This window comes from Canis aureus, chromosome 24, assembly GCF_053574225.1.
Source record: "Canis aureus isolate CA01 chromosome 24, VMU_Caureus_v.1.0, whole genome shotgun sequence".
In the NCBI taxonomy this organism is placed as follows: Eukaryota; Metazoa; Chordata; class Mammalia; order Carnivora; family Canidae; genus Canis; species Canis aureus.
The window spans coordinates 51,101,630-51,117,822 of record NC_135634.1 but is presented as its reverse complement, the minus strand read 5'-3'; the positions used below and the strand labels follow the sequence as shown (position 1 = coordinate 51,117,822).

Below are 16,193 nucleotides of genomic sequence, written 5' to 3'. Positions count from 1 at the left end.
ATACTTGGTTGGTGATGGTGATGAGGGTGACATGGTCCTTTGTCCCATTGAGGCCAGATCCGGGGACCCACACGTAGGATGGGGAGAGCCACATGGGGGCAGCCACTGGACTGTTCTGGAAACAGGATGCATGTAGGAGCCCTGTGTTCACCCACCTTCCCCCCATCACACCAGTCAGGTGCTGGGAAGATAGAGGCCCTGGAGAACATTCTAGACTTTTCTACTCTTGCTGCCCTAGCCACCTTTCTGTCATATCTTTTCTTTCCTCCTGAATTGGATCAGAATCCTTCCCTTGCTGATATGCCCTCCTGGTCTCTTTTTGATGTTATGGGTCTTTATATTTTTCTTTTTAAGATTTTATTTATGAGAGAGAGAGAGAGAGAGAACATGAGCAGGAGGAGAGGCAGAGGGAGAAGCAGCCTCCCCCCCACACCAGGCTTCATCCCAAGAGGACCTCAGGATCATGACCTGAGCCAAAGGCCGGTGCTTCACCAACTAAGACACCCAGGTGCCCCTGGGTTTTTATCTTTTTCCTCTTTTGTCGTATTTTCAGCGGTACTGAGATGACACAAAGATTGACATGTGAGCGCTCTCCTCTCTTGACCTGGGAGACTCCTGCCACTCCTCAAGGCTCCCAGCCCTGTGGGTGTGCCAGGGTCTGGGGTCTGGCTGCCCTGGGACACTATACCCCAGCATCCTATAAGCCTGCTGCTGTCCCTTCCTCTTATAAAATTGACTCTGAAACCAGGTGGAAGGTTTAGTATCTATTGATTTAGAAAGAATGTGCCAGATGACCAACAACAGGCCCAGGCAACCCAGGGTGCAGACAACTTGGATTTCCTATTGTCTTTAGAATCTTTGGAGAACTCGGGGCTGTGGGGAAACAAGACCACCAACAAGACTTGGGGGAGGATGTGGGTGGGTATTCCAGAGCCCTGTCCTCCTCAGCATGACCAGCCTCAGGGACACCAGGAAGCTCCTGATGGGAGAGGCTTCAGCTGGAGATGGTTCCTCCTCCCCTTGCTGCTGATAGAGCCAGACATCTGATCGTTGGGCCCACACCCAGCTGGGGGTGACCTCCGTTTCCCCCCCGCCCCGAGCCCCCGCAGCCCCTCACTCCGGGACGACGGTGTTTTGCAGGCCCGGGCGCCCGGCTCACAGGATGCGGGGACGGAACGCCACAAAGGTCAGCGTCTTCGTCCTGCTGGGCTTCCCCACGGCCCCTCAGCTGCAGTACGTGCTCTTCCTCGTCTTCCTGCTCACCTACCTCTTCATCCTGGTGGAGAACCTCGTCATCATCGTCACCGTCCGCCGCAGCGCCCCCCTCCACAGGCCCATGTACTACTTCCTGAGCACCCTGTCTGTCCTGGAGGTCTGGTACGTGTCTGACATCATCCCCAAGATGCTGGGGGGGTTCCTCCTGCAGCAGAAACTCATCTCCTTTGCCGGCTGCATGACCCAGCTCTACTTCTTCAGCTCCCTGGTGTGCACCGAATGCGTGCTCCTGGCCTCCATGGCCTACGACCGCTACGTGGCCATCTGCCACCCCCTGCGCTACCAAGTCATCATGACCACGGGGCTCTGCGTCCGGCTGGTGGCCTTCTCCTTCGTCAGCGGCTTCTCCATCTCTGTGATCAAGGTGTACTTTATCTCCAGGGCCACGTTCTGTGGCTCCAACGTCCTGAACCACTTCTTCTGTGACATTTCCCCCATCCTCAAGCTGGCCTGCACCGACTTCTCGACCGCGGAGCTGGTGGACTTCATCCTGGCCTTCATCATCCTGGTGTCGCCCCTGGTGGCCACCGTGCTGTCCTACGGGCACATCACCCTGGCCGTCCTGCGCATCCCCTCGGCCACGGGCCGCTGGAGGGCCTTCTCCACCTGCGCCTCCCACCTCACCGTGGTCACCATCTTCTACACGGCCTTACTTTTCATGTACGTCCGGCCCCAGGCCATAGATTCCCGGAGCTCCAACAAGCTCATCTCTGTTCTCTACACTGTCCTCACCCCGATAATCAACCCCTTGATCTACTGCCTGAGGAACAAAGAATTTAAGGCTGCCTTGAAAAAGGCTCTGGGCTTTGGTCAAGTTCCCAAGTAGAGGGCATGCCCTGGCATTCTACTATTCTGGAACATAATCTGAAAAAATATATTTTATCTGATGGGGCCATTTAGTTTGGAATAATGGGAATTCCCTCCATCATGACAAAGATTGCTCCCGCTTCCTTATGTCTCCTTCAGCTCATGGAAGGAGCTCAGTACCAGAGGAGCTGGTGTACTTACATGACTAGTTTCTTCATTTTTATCTGAGCAAAGTGGAATTCGTGATTTTTTTCATCCTTACCATTGCCCTGCGCGTTTCAGGAAAGAATCAAACATACCAGGTCATCTGAGGTGTTAAAGTCCTAATAATTGCAATGTTTTATAGAGTTAACTCTTGGGCAGCCCGGGTGGCTCAGCGGGTAGCACCGCCTGCAGCCCATGGCATGATCCTAGACACCCTGGATCGGGTCCCGTGACGTGCTCTCTGTATGATGCCTGCTTCTCCCTCTGCCTGTGCCTCTGCGCCTCTCTCTGTGTGTCTCTATGAATAAATAAATAAAATCTTTTTAAAAAGTAAAGAGTTAACTCTTAGAGATGCCTCGGTGGCTCTGCAGTTCAGCATCAGCTTTGGGCTCAGGTCATGAACCCGGGGTCCTGGGATCGAGTCCTGCTCAGGGAGGAGCCTGCTTCTCCCTCTGCTGCTCCCCCTGCTTGTGCTATCTCTCAAATAAATAAATAAAATCTTTAAAAAAAAAGTCACAGTTTCAGGGTCACCTGAGTGGCTCAGTGGTTGAGTATGTATCTGCCTTCGGCTCAGAGCATGATCCTGGGGTAGAGATCGAGTCCCCCATCGTGCTCTCCTCAGGGAGCCTGCTTCTCCCTCTGCCTGTGTCTCTGCCCCTCTCTCTGTGTCTCTCATGAATAAATAAACTCTTTAAAAAAAAAAGTTGACTCTTGGACTATGTGGTGAGATGAGCCTCAAGCGTCCCCACAGCAAACTCCGTCCAGGATCGTAAGAACCTATAGACTTGTGTTTAAACACACAATATTTCTTCTGCAAAGTCCTGAGCTAGCCACCAATCTCTCCTTTTTCTGGGCGTCAGCCCCTCACCCATCAGCTGCTGAAAGAATAAGACGCGATCTTGGTTGAGCTGTAATACAGGCAGGCGGGGACCATGTCTGGGGACCCTCGCAGTTCTACATGGTGCCTGGTGGGCAGTTGGCAAACATTTGTTGAATTAGTTCCCCGAGGTACAAAAAGGACATTCTCAGTGTGGTCGTCAGGGAACAACCTGGAGCCTCTGGAGACCCCAGCCTCATCCCCCAGGGAGCCCTGCCCCAGGGCCACGAACAGGACCTGGCACCCTCGGAGTGAGTGTCCTGTGGGGCCGGGCACGCCGAGCCCCAGGTCAGACCCTCAGGATGTGCCCAGCGTGTGCCCAGACCCTTCAGACATTCCAGGTGACTCTGATCGTCTCCAGGCTTCCAAAGCCCCAGTCTGTTGGACGACTGGGACCAAGTAAGAGAACACGTGGGCAGGCACCCACACCATCAGGGCAGGACTGGGGACATGAGGAGGATGGAGGGGTCCGTGGAGACCAGCAGACAACCCCAGGGCGCAGACGGGACAGCCCCGCGGCCTCCTTGCCCTCCGCCCCCAGGGTCTGCAGCCACCAGCCCTCCTGGAGCCCTGGAGTGTAAAGATGCGCATAGGCCCTTTGTCCTCACTGGTCCTTATCAGGAATCCTGTAAAAAGTCCCGGAGTGATGGGCACTGAGGAGGGCACTGGACTGGATGAGCACTGGGTGTTATTCTATGGGTTGGCAAACTGAACACCAATAAAAAATAAATTTATATAAAAAAAAAATCTGGAGTTCAAGGGAGCGGGGGCTGAGACCGAGTCCTGGAGCGTCTCTCACAGGCGGCGGGACGGGCTTCTGCACTCGGAGCAGCCCCGCCGCGCTGCCTGGGACTCTTGCCCCCGTCTTCGCTCACTTCTTTGCTGGTCTGTCCCGGTTTGGTGTCCTTGCTGGCCAGCCTCCTGCGTCAGGCCCGAGGTCCGTGCTGGAGGGACAGAGGATGGACACTCGCCCCCGGAGCCCAGCGAGGCAGGCATGGCCACCCGGGGCGACGGCCGCTCGGCAGCCAGAGGGGAGAGGGCGAGCCCATGGGGGGCTGCAGAGGCCCCCCCGGGGCCTGTTCAAGGTGAAGGGTGGTCAGGGGCCCAGGCGTGCTGGGCAGCGTCCGTGTCACCAAGGCCAGAGGCAGGGGCAACTCGGAGCATGGGGAGCTCAGAGAGGCTGGGTGCTGGCGCCCTGCGCTCACAGAGGGACACCTGAGGGGCAGGTGGGGGCAGCGCTGAGAGTGGCCCAGGCTGTGGCAGGCGGCAGATGGGGGATGGGGGGTTAGGATGGAGAGGATGACTCCAGGGGAGGGGCCGGATGGAAAACAGCTTCTCAAGGAGACGGAGGACGGGGAACTCGTCTGAAGGGCAGCAGGTGTTACCTGGGCCCTGGGATTTGGAGACCGTCTGGAAGCCTGAGGTTCCAGGAAATGCCATGAGATGGGCAAGATTAGGACCCAGGGCCGAGGAATTGCACTCAGGCCAGGGGAGCGGTGGGGCTTCCCTGAGGCTCAGGACGGTAGTGGCAGTTGGGGTTTGGGGTGTTTGGTTTAAGGGTTCACGTATTTCATGTTCACATCAGGAGGAATCTGGCAAGCAGGGGCAGGGGCAGGTGGCAGGTGCAGGGGGCAGGGGCAGATGCAGGGAGCAGGGGCAGGGGCTGGGGCAGGGCCTGGGGCTGGGCAGGCCTGTGGGAGGAGCGGGGCAGGGTGGGATTCCAGGGGAAGGGACGGGAGGGGCAGTGGTGAGGCACAGGGGAGGCCCCGCGGAGGTCCTGAGCAGGGGCGTCGGGACTCGCCTCGTGTCCTCCTGGGCCCTCTGGCTGCGGGCGGCCACCTGGGGGACGGGGACAGCTTGGGCGGGGTTGGCTCTGGCTCTGACCGGCAGCCGCTGTCCGCACCGACCCGCCCTCCCGCGAGCCAAAGCTCAGCCCAGCTGTGACCTGCCCGTCGCTGGGTGCAGGACCCGGGCTGGACTGGGGGCGCGGCTCCAAGGTCAGGGACCCCGCCACCAACGTGTGTGCCCATCCAGCCAAACGGGGGCCACGGGGCCTGGGCTCCACAGACCTGCCCAGGGGCCCTCAGCCGGGGTGGGGGACCAGACTGGCCCCAGAGGCACAAGGACCCGCTAATTGGCATTGAGTCGCGTCGTCAGCTTGGCGGGGGTAATTGGGCCCTGGAGTCCCTGAGCTCCCGCAGAAAAGGCCACAGGCGGTCCCCCGGCAGCCTGCTTCTGCGGAGCGTGTGGGTCGCGCCGCGGGCAGCCTGGGCGTCGCTGGGCACGCGGAGAAGCCGGTCCTACCCCGCGGGCTGCCTCCGTCGCTCCGTGAGGCTTCCGGGGCCGCAGGTAGGAGGCAACAGTGTCCAAGCCCACGCCTGGCCCATTTCGCTGTGACGTTAGAGTAGGACGCTTACCCTGCGATGCGGCGGCGTGTGCGTGTGTGCTCGCATGTGTGCACGCGCCTGTGCCTCCCCGACCACAGATCTGCCCACACCCGCCCTGGGGCAGGGGCTCGGAGCGAGTCCCCTCTGCACGACGCCTCGTGGGGGAGGTGGCCTCACGGCAGCCGAGGGAAGGTCTGGGGACCCGCGGAACTGTCTCCGCCGTTGTCTATTCATGTCGAGTTACCCCGAAATGAGTTTATTAAAAAAAGAAAATACAGCCGTTGTCCAAGAGCAGGGGAAGGGGAGCGCGCTTTCAAGGGGCCTGGATGTGTAAGTAAACTCGGGCTTCCACGGAGCTGATGGGTCTGGCACAAACGCGCCGGCTCCCTGGCGCTTCCCAGCGGGCTCACGGCGGCTGCGGCGGCCGGACACACAGGCTCCTGCCAACGTCGCTGTCCTGTGCACGTCGGAGCGTCCCCCAGGCTCCCCGAGTTCTGCTCCGCTCCCCCCCCCCGCCTCGGCTCCCGCTGGCTCCTCCACAGCTCTGGCTAGCCTCCTCTGCTGCCTTGAGGAGCCCCCGTGGCCTCCTGGGGGGTCCGCCCGGTGCCCTCCTCCCATCCAGCCACCTGAGCACCCCGTCCCCGCCGGAGCACATAGCGCCCTTCACTCACCACGTGGCCTCGATGACCCCAGGCCCGCTGGGGCCGGGCACCACAGCCCCTCCCTTCCCGGGAGCTTTCCCGACACGTGTGCCCTACCCAGTCTGGCTGGGACTTGCTCTGGTTGTCTGGTGGCCCCGACTTCTTGCCGAATTCCGTCTGCTCCTGCTCAGTGTCCACTGCATGGACTTGAAGGGACCTTCCTGGTCTGTGGCAGATGCTGAGGCCTCTGGGGGTCACCCAGGGGCCCTGCTCTGCATGTGCCCACCGGAGGGTCCCTAAGTGAATATCACCCAGGGTCAGAGCTCTGAGTCCTGGTCCTGCCCCCACCCCCTCCCCGGGCGTCCTGCCCCTCTGTCTGCACAGCTGCTGCCTGGGCACCCGTCCTCGTGTTCCCGGTGTGGTTCCTCCCACGGGCCGGCCGCCCCAGGAGCATGTGCGTATGCATGTAGTGGTGGGTGTATGTCCACAAACGTATAGGGGTGTGTGTGTGCACCTGTGCATGTAGTGGTGTGTACGTGCTCGCAGCATGTGTACGGTGGTGAGTGTATGGTGGCATGCATGTGCACGTGCACGGTTGTGTGCTGTGCTGTGTGCGTGCATGTACGTGTATGGTGGCCTGTGTGCAATGCTGTGTGTGTATATAGTGGTGCGTGCATTGCATACAGGTGTGTGTGCACACATGTGGGCCGTGGTGTGTGTAGAGTGGTGCGTGCCCATGTGTGTACAGTGCATGCATGCACATAGTTGTGTATTGTGGTGTGTGCATGCCTGTGCGTACAGCGTGTACATGTGTGCCTGTGTACAGTGTGTGCATGTGTGTGCATGTGTGTATGGTCCGTGCATGGAGTTTTGTGTGTGGTGTGTGGGTGTGCGTGTGAGTGTGCAGCACGGGTTGAGGTCAGGGCACGTCGGCCAGAGAATCGGGGCCCCTCCCTCACTGGCAGCAGCTCGCTTCTCCAGAGAGAGGTGGGCACGACCCCACTTTGCTGTACCAGGTTGTCCTCCCGTGGCGACCGTTCCATGCCCTGGTGCGACATAGCAGGGTTGGATCACCAGCCTTGACCATCTCTAAAATTAGGGGGAAAATTAAACAAGGCTTCGTCATGACCGTCCTGACTGAGGTGGTGGCAGCAGTGGATGTCAGCGATGGCCAGGGCCCCAAGGTGGGTGTGTGCTTGTCAACAGGACCCCACGCCCTGCGGGACCAAGGGAGCAGGCCCGGCCGTCGCCACCCGTCCAGGCAGACGGCTCCGTTCCTCAGGCCCCACGCACTCCTCCCCCGCCCCTCGTCTCTCCCGGCTCCGGCCCCGTAACTCAAGCACCAGGGCCTCCTGCTCAGGAACGTGGACCCAAGTGTGTCACCACTAGGTCCACACCCAGCTGGGGTGAGCTCCGCTCCCCCCCCCCGAACCCCCGCAGCCCCTCACTCCAGGATGACGGTGTTTTGCAGGCCCGGGCGCCCGGCTCACAGGATGCGGGGACGGAACGCCACCAAGGTCAGCGTCTTCATCCTGCTGGGCTTCCCCACGGCCCCTCAGCTGCAGTACGTGCTCTTCCTCGTCTTCCTGCTCACCTACCTCTTCATCCTGGTGGAGAACCTCGTCATCATTGTTACCGTCCGCCGCAGCGACCCCCTCCACAGGCCCATGTACTACTTCCTGGGCGCCCTGTCTGTCCTGGAGGTCTGGTACGTGTCCGTCATCATCCCCAAGATGCTGGGGGGGCTCCTCCTGCAGCAGAAACTCATCTCCTTTGCCGGCTGCATGACCCAGCTCTACTTCTTCAGCTCCCTGGTGTGCACCGAATGCGTGCTCCTGGCCTCCATGGCCTACGACCGCTACGTGGCCATCTGCCACCCCCTGCGCTACCAAGTCATCATGACCACGGGGCTCTGCGTCCGGCTGGTGGCCTTCTCCTTCGTCAGCGGCTTCTCCATCTCTATGATCAAGGTGTTCTTTGTCTCCAGGGCCACGTTCTGTGGCTCCAACGTCCTGAACCACTTCTTCTGTGACATTTCCCCCATCCTCAAGCTGGCCTGCACCGACTTCTCGACCGCGGAGCTGGTGGACTTCATCCTGGCCTTCATCATCCTGGTGTCGCCCCTGGTGGCCACCGTGCTGTCCTACGGGCACATCACCCTGGCCGTCCTGCGCATCCCCTCGGCCACGGGCCGCTGGAGGGCCTTCTCCACCTGCGCCTCCCACCTCACCGTGGTCACCATCTTCTACACGGCCATGATCTTCATGTACGTCCGGCCCCAGGCCATCGATTCCCGGAGCTCCAACAAGCTCATCTCTGCGGTGTACACTGTCCTCACCCCGATAATCAACCCCTTGATCTACTGCCTGAGGAACAAAGAATTTAAGGCTGCCTTGAAAAAGGCTCTGGGCTTTGGTCAAGTTCCCACGTAGAGGGCATGCCCTGGCATTCTACTATTCTGGAACATAATCTGAAAAAATATATTTTCTCTGATGGGGCAATTTAGTTTGGAATAATGGGAATTCCCTCCATCATGACAAAGATTGCTCCCGCTTCCTATGTCTCCTTCAGCTCATGGAAGGAGCTCAGTACCAGAGGAGCTGGTGTACTTACACGACTAGTTTCTTCATTTTTATCCGAGCAAAGTGGAATTCATGTTTTTTTTCATCCTTACCATTGCCCTGCGCGTTTCAGGAAAGAATCAAACATACCAGGTCATCTGAGGTGTTAAAGTCCTAATAATTGCAATGTTTTATAGAGTTAACTCTTGGGCAGCCCGGGTGGCTCAGCGGGTAGCACCGCCTGCAGCCCATGGCATGATCCTAGACACCCTGGATCGGGTCCCGTGACGTGCTCTCTGTATGATGCCTGCTTCTCCCTCTGCCTGTGCCTCTGCGCCTCTCTCTGTGTGTCTCTATGAATAAATAAATAAAATCTTTTTAAAAAGTAAAGAGTTAACTCTTAGAGATGCCTCGGTGGCTCTGCAGTTCAGCATCTGCTTTGGGCTCAGGTCATGAACCCGGGGTCCTGGGATCGAGTCCTGCTCAGGGAGGAGCCTGCTTCTCCCTCTGCTGCTCCCCCTGCTTGTGCTATCTCTCAAATAAATAAATAAAATCTTTAAAAAAAAAGTCACAGTTTCAGGGGCACCTGAGTGGCTCAGTGGTTGAGTATGTATCTGCCTTCGGCTCAGAGCATGATCCTGGGGTAGAGATCGAGTCCCCCATCGTGCTCTCCTCAGGGAGCCTGCTTCTCCCTCTGCCTGTGTCTCTGCCCCTCTCTCTGTGTCTCTCATGAATAAATAAACTCTTTAAAAAAAAAAAGTTGACTCTTGGACTATGTGGTGAGATGAGCCTCAAGCGTCCCCACAGCAAACTCCGTCCAGGATCGTAAGAACCTATAGACTTTTGTTTAAACACACAATATTTCTTCTGCAAAGTCCTGAGCTAGCCACCAATCTCTCCTTTTTCTGGGCATCAGCCCCTCACCCATCAGCTGCTGAAAGAATAAGACGCGATCTTGGTTGAGCTGTAATACAGGCAGGCGGGGACCATGTCTGGGGACCCTCGCAGTTCTACATGGTGCCTGGTGGGCAGTTGACAAACATTTGTTGAATTAGTTCCCCGAGATACAAAAAGGACATTCTCAGTGTGGTCGTCAGGGAACAACCTGGAGCCTCTGGAGACCCCAGCCTCATCCCCCAGGGAGCCCTGCCCCAGGGCCACGAACAGGACCTGACACCCTCGGAGTGAGTGTCCTGTGGGGCCGGGCACGCCGAGCCCCAGGTCAGACCCTCAGGATGTGCCCAGCGTGTGCCCAGACCCTTCAGACATTCCAGGTGACTCTGATCGTCTCCAGGCTTCCAAAGCCCCAGTCTGTTGGACGACTGGGACCAAGTAAGAGAACACGTGGGCAGGCACCCACACCATCAGGGCAGGACTGGGGACATGAGGAGGATGGAGGGGTCCGTGGAGACCAGCAGACAACCCCAGGGCGCAGACGGGACAGCCCCACGGCCTCCTTGCCCTCCGCCCCCAGGGTCTGCAGACACCAGCCCTCCTGGAGCCCTGGAGTGTAAAGATGCGCATAGGCCCTTTGTCCTCACTGGTCCTTATCAGGAATCCTGTAAAAAGTCCCGGAGTGATGGGCACTGAGGAGGGCACTGGACGGGATGAGCACTGGGTGTTATTCTATAGGTTGGCAAACTGAACACCAATAAAAAATAAATTTATATAAAAAAAAATCTGGAGTTCAGGGGAGCGGGGACTGAGACCGAGTCCTGGAGCGTCTCTCACAGGCGGCGGGACGGGCTTCTGCACTCGGAGCAGCCCCGCCGCGCTGCCTGGGACTCTTGCCCCCGTCCTTGCTCACTTCTTTGCTGGTCTGTCCCGGTTTGGTGTCCTTGCTGGCCGGCCTCCTGCGTCAGGCCCGAGGCCCGTGCTGGAGGGACAGAGGATGGACACTCGCCCCCGGAGCCCAGCGAGGCAGGCATGGCCACCCGGGGCGACGGCCGCTCGGCAGCCAGAGGGGAGAGGGCGAGCCCATGGGGGGCTGCAGAGGCCCCCCCGGGGCCTGTTCAAGGTGAAGGGTGGTCAGGGGCCCAGGCGTGCTGGGCAGCGTCCGTGTCACCAAGGCCAGAGGCAGGGGCAGCTCGGAGCATGGGGAGCTCAGAGAGGCCGGGTGCTGGCGCCCTGCGCTCACAGAGGGACACCTGAGGGGCAGGTGGGGGCAGCGCTGAGAGTGGCCCAGGCTGTGGCAGGCGGCAGATGGGGGATGGGGGGTTAGGATGGAGAGGATGACTCCAGGGGAGGGGCCGGATGGAAAACAGCTTCTCAAGGAGACGGAGGACGGGGAGCTCGTCTGAAGGGCAGCAGGTGTTACCTGGGCCCTGGGATTTGGAGACCGTCTGGAAGCCTGAGGTTCCAGGAAATGCCATGAGATGGGCAAGATTAGGACCCAGGGCCGAGGAATTGCACTCAGGCCAGGGGAGCGGTGGGGCTTCCCTGAGGCTCAGGACGGTAGTGGCAGTTGGGGTTTGGGGTGTTTGGTTTAAGGGTTCACGTATTTCATGTTCACATCAGGAGGAATCTGGCAAGCAGGGGCAGGGGCAGGTGGCAGGTGCAGGGGGCAGGGGCAGATGCAGGGAGCAGGGGCAGGGGCTGGGGCAGGGCCTGGGGCTGGGCAGGCCTGTGGGAGGAGCGGGGCAGGGTGGGATTCCAGGGGAAGGGACGGGAGGGGCAGTGGTGAGGCACAGGGGAGGCCCCGCGGAGGTCCTGAGCAGGGGCGTCGGGACTCGCCTCGTGTCCTCCTGGGCCCTCTGGCTGCGGGCGGCCACCTGGGGGACGGGGACAGCTCGGGCGGGGTTGGCTCTGGCTCTGACCGGCAGCCGCTGTCCGCACCGACCCGCCCTCCCGCGAGCCAAAGCTCAGCGCAGCTGTGACCTGCCCGTCGCTGGGTGCAGGACCCGGGCTAGACTGGGGGCGCGGCTCCAAGGTCAGGGACCCCGCCACCAACGTGTGTGCCCATCCAGCCAAACGGGGGCCACGGGGCCTGGGCTCCACAGACCTGCCCAGGGGCCCTCAGCCGGGGTGGGGGACCAGACTGGCCCCAGAGGCACAAGGACCCGCTAATTGGCATTGAGTCGCGTCGTCAGCTTGGCGGGGGTAATTGGGCCCTGGAGTCCCCGAGCTCCCGCAGAAAAGGCCACAGGCGGTCCCCCGGCAGCCTGCTTCTGCGGAGCGTGTGGGTCGCGCCGCGGGCAGCCTGGGCGTCGCTGGGCACGCGGAGAAGCCGGTCCTACCCCGCGGGCCGCCTCCGTCGCTCCGTGAGGCTTCCGGGACCGCAGGTAGGAGGCAACAGTGTCCAAGCCCACGCCTGGCCCATTTCGCTGTGACGTTAGAGTAGGACGCTTACCCTGCGATGCGGCGGCGTGTGCGTGTGTGCTCGCGTGTGTGCACGCGCCTGTGCCTCCCCGACCACAGATCTGCCCACACCCGCCCTGGGGCAGGGGCTCGGAGCGAGTCCCCTCTGCAGGACGCCTCGTGGGGGAGGTGGCCTCACGGCAGCCGAGGGAAGGTCTGGGGACCCGCGGAACTGTCTCCGCCGTTGTCTATTCATGTCGAGTTACCCCGAAATGAGTTTATTAAAAAAAGAAAATACAGCCGTTGTCCAAGAGCAGGGGAAGGGGAGCGCGCTTTCAAGGGGCCTGGATGTGTAAGTAAACTCGGGCTTCCATGGAGCTGATGGGTCTGGCACAAACGCGCCGGCTCCCTGGCGCTTCCCAGCGGGCTCACGGCGGCTGCGGCGGCCGGACACACAGGCTCCTGCCAACGTCGCTGTCCTGTGCACGTCGGAGCGTCCCCCAGGCTCCCCGAGTTCTGCTCCGCTCCCCCCCCCCCGCCTCGGCTCCCGCTGGCTCCTCCACAGCTCTGGCTAGCCTCCTCTGCTGCCTTGAGGAGCCCCCGTGGCCTCCCGGGGGGTCCGCCCGGTGCCCTCCTCCCATCCAGCCACCTGAGCACCCCGTCCCCGCCGGAGCACATAGCGCCCTTCACTCACCACGTGGCCTCGATGACCCCAGGCCCGCTGGGGCCGGGCACCACAGCCCCTCCCTTCCCGGGAGCTTTCCCGACACGTGTGCCCTACCCAGTCTGGCTGGGACTTGCTCTGGTTGTCTGGTGGCCCCGACTTCTTGCCGAATTCCGTCTGCTCCTGCTCAGTGTCCACTGCATGGACTTGAAGGGACCTTCCTGGTCTGTGGCAGATGCTGAGGCCTCTGGGGGTCACCCAGGGGCCCTGCTCTGCATGTGCCCACCGGAGGGTCCCTAAGTGAATATCACCCAGGGTCAGAGCTCTGAGTCCTGGTCCTGCCCCCACCCCCTCCCCGGGCGTCCTGCCCCTCTGTCTGCACAGCTGCTGCCTGGGCACCCGTCCTCGTGTTCCCGGTGTGGTTCCTCCCACGGGCCGGCCGCCCCAGGAGCATGTGCGTATGCATGTAGTGGTGGGTGTATGTCCACAAACGTATAGGGGTGTGTGTGTGCACCTGTGCATGTAGTGGTGTGTACGTGCTCGCAGCATGTGTACGGTGGTGAGTGTATGGTGGCATGCATGTGCACGTGCACGGTTGTGTGCTGTGCTGTGTGCGTGCATGTACGTGTATGGTGGCCTGTGTGCAATGCTGTGTGTGTATATAGTGGTGCGTGCATTGCATACAGGTGTGTGTGCACACATGTGGGCCGTGGTGTGTGTAGAGTGGTGCGTGCCCATGTGTGTACAGTGCATGCATGCACATAGTTGTGTATTGTGGTGTGTGCATGCCTGTGCGTACAGCGTGTACACGTGTGCCTGTGTACAGTGTGTGCATGTGTGTGCATGTGTGTATGGTCCGTGCATGGAGTTTTGTGTGTGGTGTGTGGGTGTGCGTGTGAGTGTGCAGCACGGGTTGAGGTCAGGGCACGTCGGCCAGAGAATCGGGGCCCCTCCCTCACTGGCAGCAGCTCGCTTCTCCAGAGAGAGGTGGGCACGACCCCACTTTGCTGTACCAGGTTGTCCTCCCGTGGCGACCGTTCCATGCCCTGGTGCGACATAGCAGGGTTGGATCACCAGCCTTGACCATCTCTAAAATTAGGGGGAAAATTAAACAAGGCTTCGTCATGACCGTCCTGACTGAGGTGGTGGCAGCAGTGGATGTCAGCGATGGCCAGGGCCCCAAGGCGGGTGTGTGCTTGTCAACAGGACCCCACGCCCTGCGGGACCAAGGGAGCAGGCCCGGCCGTCGCCACCCGTCCAGGCAGACGGCTCCGTTCCTCAGGCCCCGCGCACTCCTCCCCCGCCCCTCGTCTCTCCCGGCTCCGGCCCCGTAACCCAAGCACCAGGGCCTCCTGCTCAGGAACGTGGACCCAAGTGTGTCACCACTAGGTCCACACCCAGCTGGGGTGAGCTCCGCTCCCCCCCCCCGAGCCCCCGCAGCCCCTCACTCCAGGATGACGGTGTTTTGCAGGCCCGGGCGCCCGGCTCACAGGATGCGGGGACGGAACGCCACCAAGGTCAGCGTCTTCGTCCTGCTGGGCTTCCCCACGGCCCCTCGGCTGCAGTACGTGCTCTTCCTCGTCTTCCTGCTCACCTACCTCTTCATCCTGGTGGAGAACCTCGTCATCATCGTCACCGTCCACCGCAGCGACCCCCTCCACAGGCCCATGTACTACTTCCTGGGCGCCCTGTCTGTCCTGGAGGTCTGGTACGTGTCTGACATCATCCCCAAGATGCTGGGGGGGCTCCTCCTGCAGCAGAAACTCATCTCCTTTGCCGGCTGCATGACCCAGCTCTACTTCTTCAGCTCCCTGGTGTGCACCGAATGCGTGCTCCTGGCCTCCATGGCCTACGACCGCTACGTGGCCATCTGCCACCCCCTGCGCTACCAAGTCATCATGACCACGGGGCTCTGCGTCCGGCTGGTGGCCTTCTCCTTCGTCAGCGGCTTCTCCATCTCTGTGATCAAGGTGTGCTTTATCTCCAGGGCCACGTTCTGTGGCTCCAACGTCCTGAACCACTTCTTCTGTGACATTTCCCCCATCCTCAAGCTGGCCTGCACCGACTTCTCGACCGCGGAGCTGGTGGACTTCATCCTGGCCTTCATCATCCTGGTGTCGCCCCTGGTGGCCACCGTGCTGTCTTACGGGCACATCACCCTGGCCGTCCTGCGCATCCCCTCGGCCACGGGCCGCTGGAGGGCCTTCTCCACCTGCGCCTCCCACCTCACCGTGGTCACCATCTTCTACACGGCCATGATCTTCATGTACGTCCGGCCCCAGGCCATCGATTCCCGGAGCTCCAACAAGCTCATCTCTGCGGTGTACACTGTCCTCACCCCGATAATCAACCCCTTGATTTACTGCCTAAGGAACAAAGAATTTAAGGTTGCCTTGAAAAAGGCTCTGGGCTTTGGTCCATCTTCACGGTAGGACAACTGAACGTCCTGAAACCTAATTTGTAGCGATGATGAACCGCTATCTTAGGTGGCATTTCATGCTTTTTAACGTAAGTCTTCAATGAAATTTAGCAAGCTGTAAAACCACGCACAGATAAGAAACCCTCAACAGTTTTCATTTCCATAAAGGGTAGCAGTCCGTTTGGGTGGTTTTTTAAAATGTTTTATTTATTTATGATAGTCACAGAGACAGAGAGAGGCAGAGACACAGGCAGAGGGAGAAGCAGGCTCCATGCACCGGGAGCCCAACATGGGATTCGATCCCGGGTCTCCAGGATCGTGCCCTGGGCCAAAGGCAGGCGCTAAACTGCTGCGCCACCCAGGGATCCCCGTTTGGGTGTTTTTGAGGGTCTTGTGCATGCAGTGGTGCAGATGCTTTTATGTTCCTTTCATTCAGCGTGATGCTTGAGTGAATCCTGGATGTTAACTGCACGTAGCAATGATGCGTGCACATCCTGTAGAGCATTGCACTGTGTGAACGTATCACATGCACCTACACGTTGGTTGTGTGGACAGTGTTACACACAAAGCCCATTATTACTATGGCCGGTACTGCTGTAGACATATGAACTAATTTTTTTTTTTTTTTTTTTTTTTTTTTTTTTTTTTTTTTGCTGACATGCATTCAGTTTGCCTAGGCTAGATCGAGGTAGGCACAGGTGACACAATACCTGCTGCAACACAAAGTATGCGTTTGGGCGGTTTTAGTAGAAACTGCCAAACTTGTTCTCCCGGGGCGGATACACCAACTTTCACTCCCGTGAGCAGTGTGGAGGGTCTGAGCAGCCTGGAGCACACCCTCCCCATCCCCGACCCTTGGTGCTCTATTTCTCAGTGCAGCCGTTCTGCTGGCGTCGTAATGGGATCTGGCCGCACTTTAAGCTCTAGTTCCCCGATGACAAATGCGGAGTGCCCCTGTGATGCTCGCGGTCTGCTGTCCTTCTCGGGTGCCCGTCACCATGGCGTCACCTAGTCTTATATCTAGTTGCCGTTTCTGTTTAACGCAAGGACATTCTTACGTA

The 16,193-nt window shown here is 59.7% G+C and overlaps 3 protein-coding genes across 3 annotated transcripts; all 3 read left to right on the top strand.

The window, feature by feature from the left end:
• Positions 1-1,162: 1,162 nt before the first annotated feature.
• On the top strand, positions 1,163-2,101 carry LOC144296563 (olfactory receptor 6B2-like). Its single transcript, XM_077869675.1, has one exon. It carries the CDS (start codon positions 1,163-1,165, stop codon positions 2,099-2,101), a length of 939 nt encoding a protein of 312 aa, XP_077725801.1.
• A 5,583-nt stretch (positions 2,102-7,684) lies between these two features.
• On the top strand, positions 7,685-8,623 carry LOC144296562 (olfactory receptor 6B2-like). The gene has a single exon (XM_077869674.1). The coding sequence runs from the start codon at positions 7,685-7,687 to the stop codon at positions 8,621-8,623; it is 939 nt and encodes a 312-aa protein (XP_077725800.1).
• Positions 8,624-14,206: 5,583 nt separating this feature from the next.
• Positions 14,207-15,145, top strand: LOC144296561 (olfactory receptor 6B2-like). Its single transcript, XM_077869673.1, has one exon. The coding sequence runs from the start codon at positions 14,207-14,209 to the stop codon at positions 15,143-15,145; it is 939 nt and encodes a 312-aa protein (XP_077725799.1).
• The last annotated feature ends 1,048 nt before the right edge of the window (positions 15,146-16,193 follow it).

Excerpts from the sequence above, each read along its gene's own strand:
- LOC144296563 (XM_077869675.1), top strand. The coding sequence starts at position 1,163 with ATGCGGGGACGGAACGCCACAAAGGTCAGCGTCTTCGTCCTGCTGGGC.
- LOC144296562 (XM_077869674.1), top strand. The coding sequence starts at position 7,685 with ATGCGGGGACGGAACGCCACCAAGGTCAGCGTCTTCATCCTGCTGGGC.
- LOC144296561 (XM_077869673.1), top strand. The coding sequence starts at position 14,207 with ATGCGGGGACGGAACGCCACCAAGGTCAGCGTCTTCGTCCTGCTGGGC.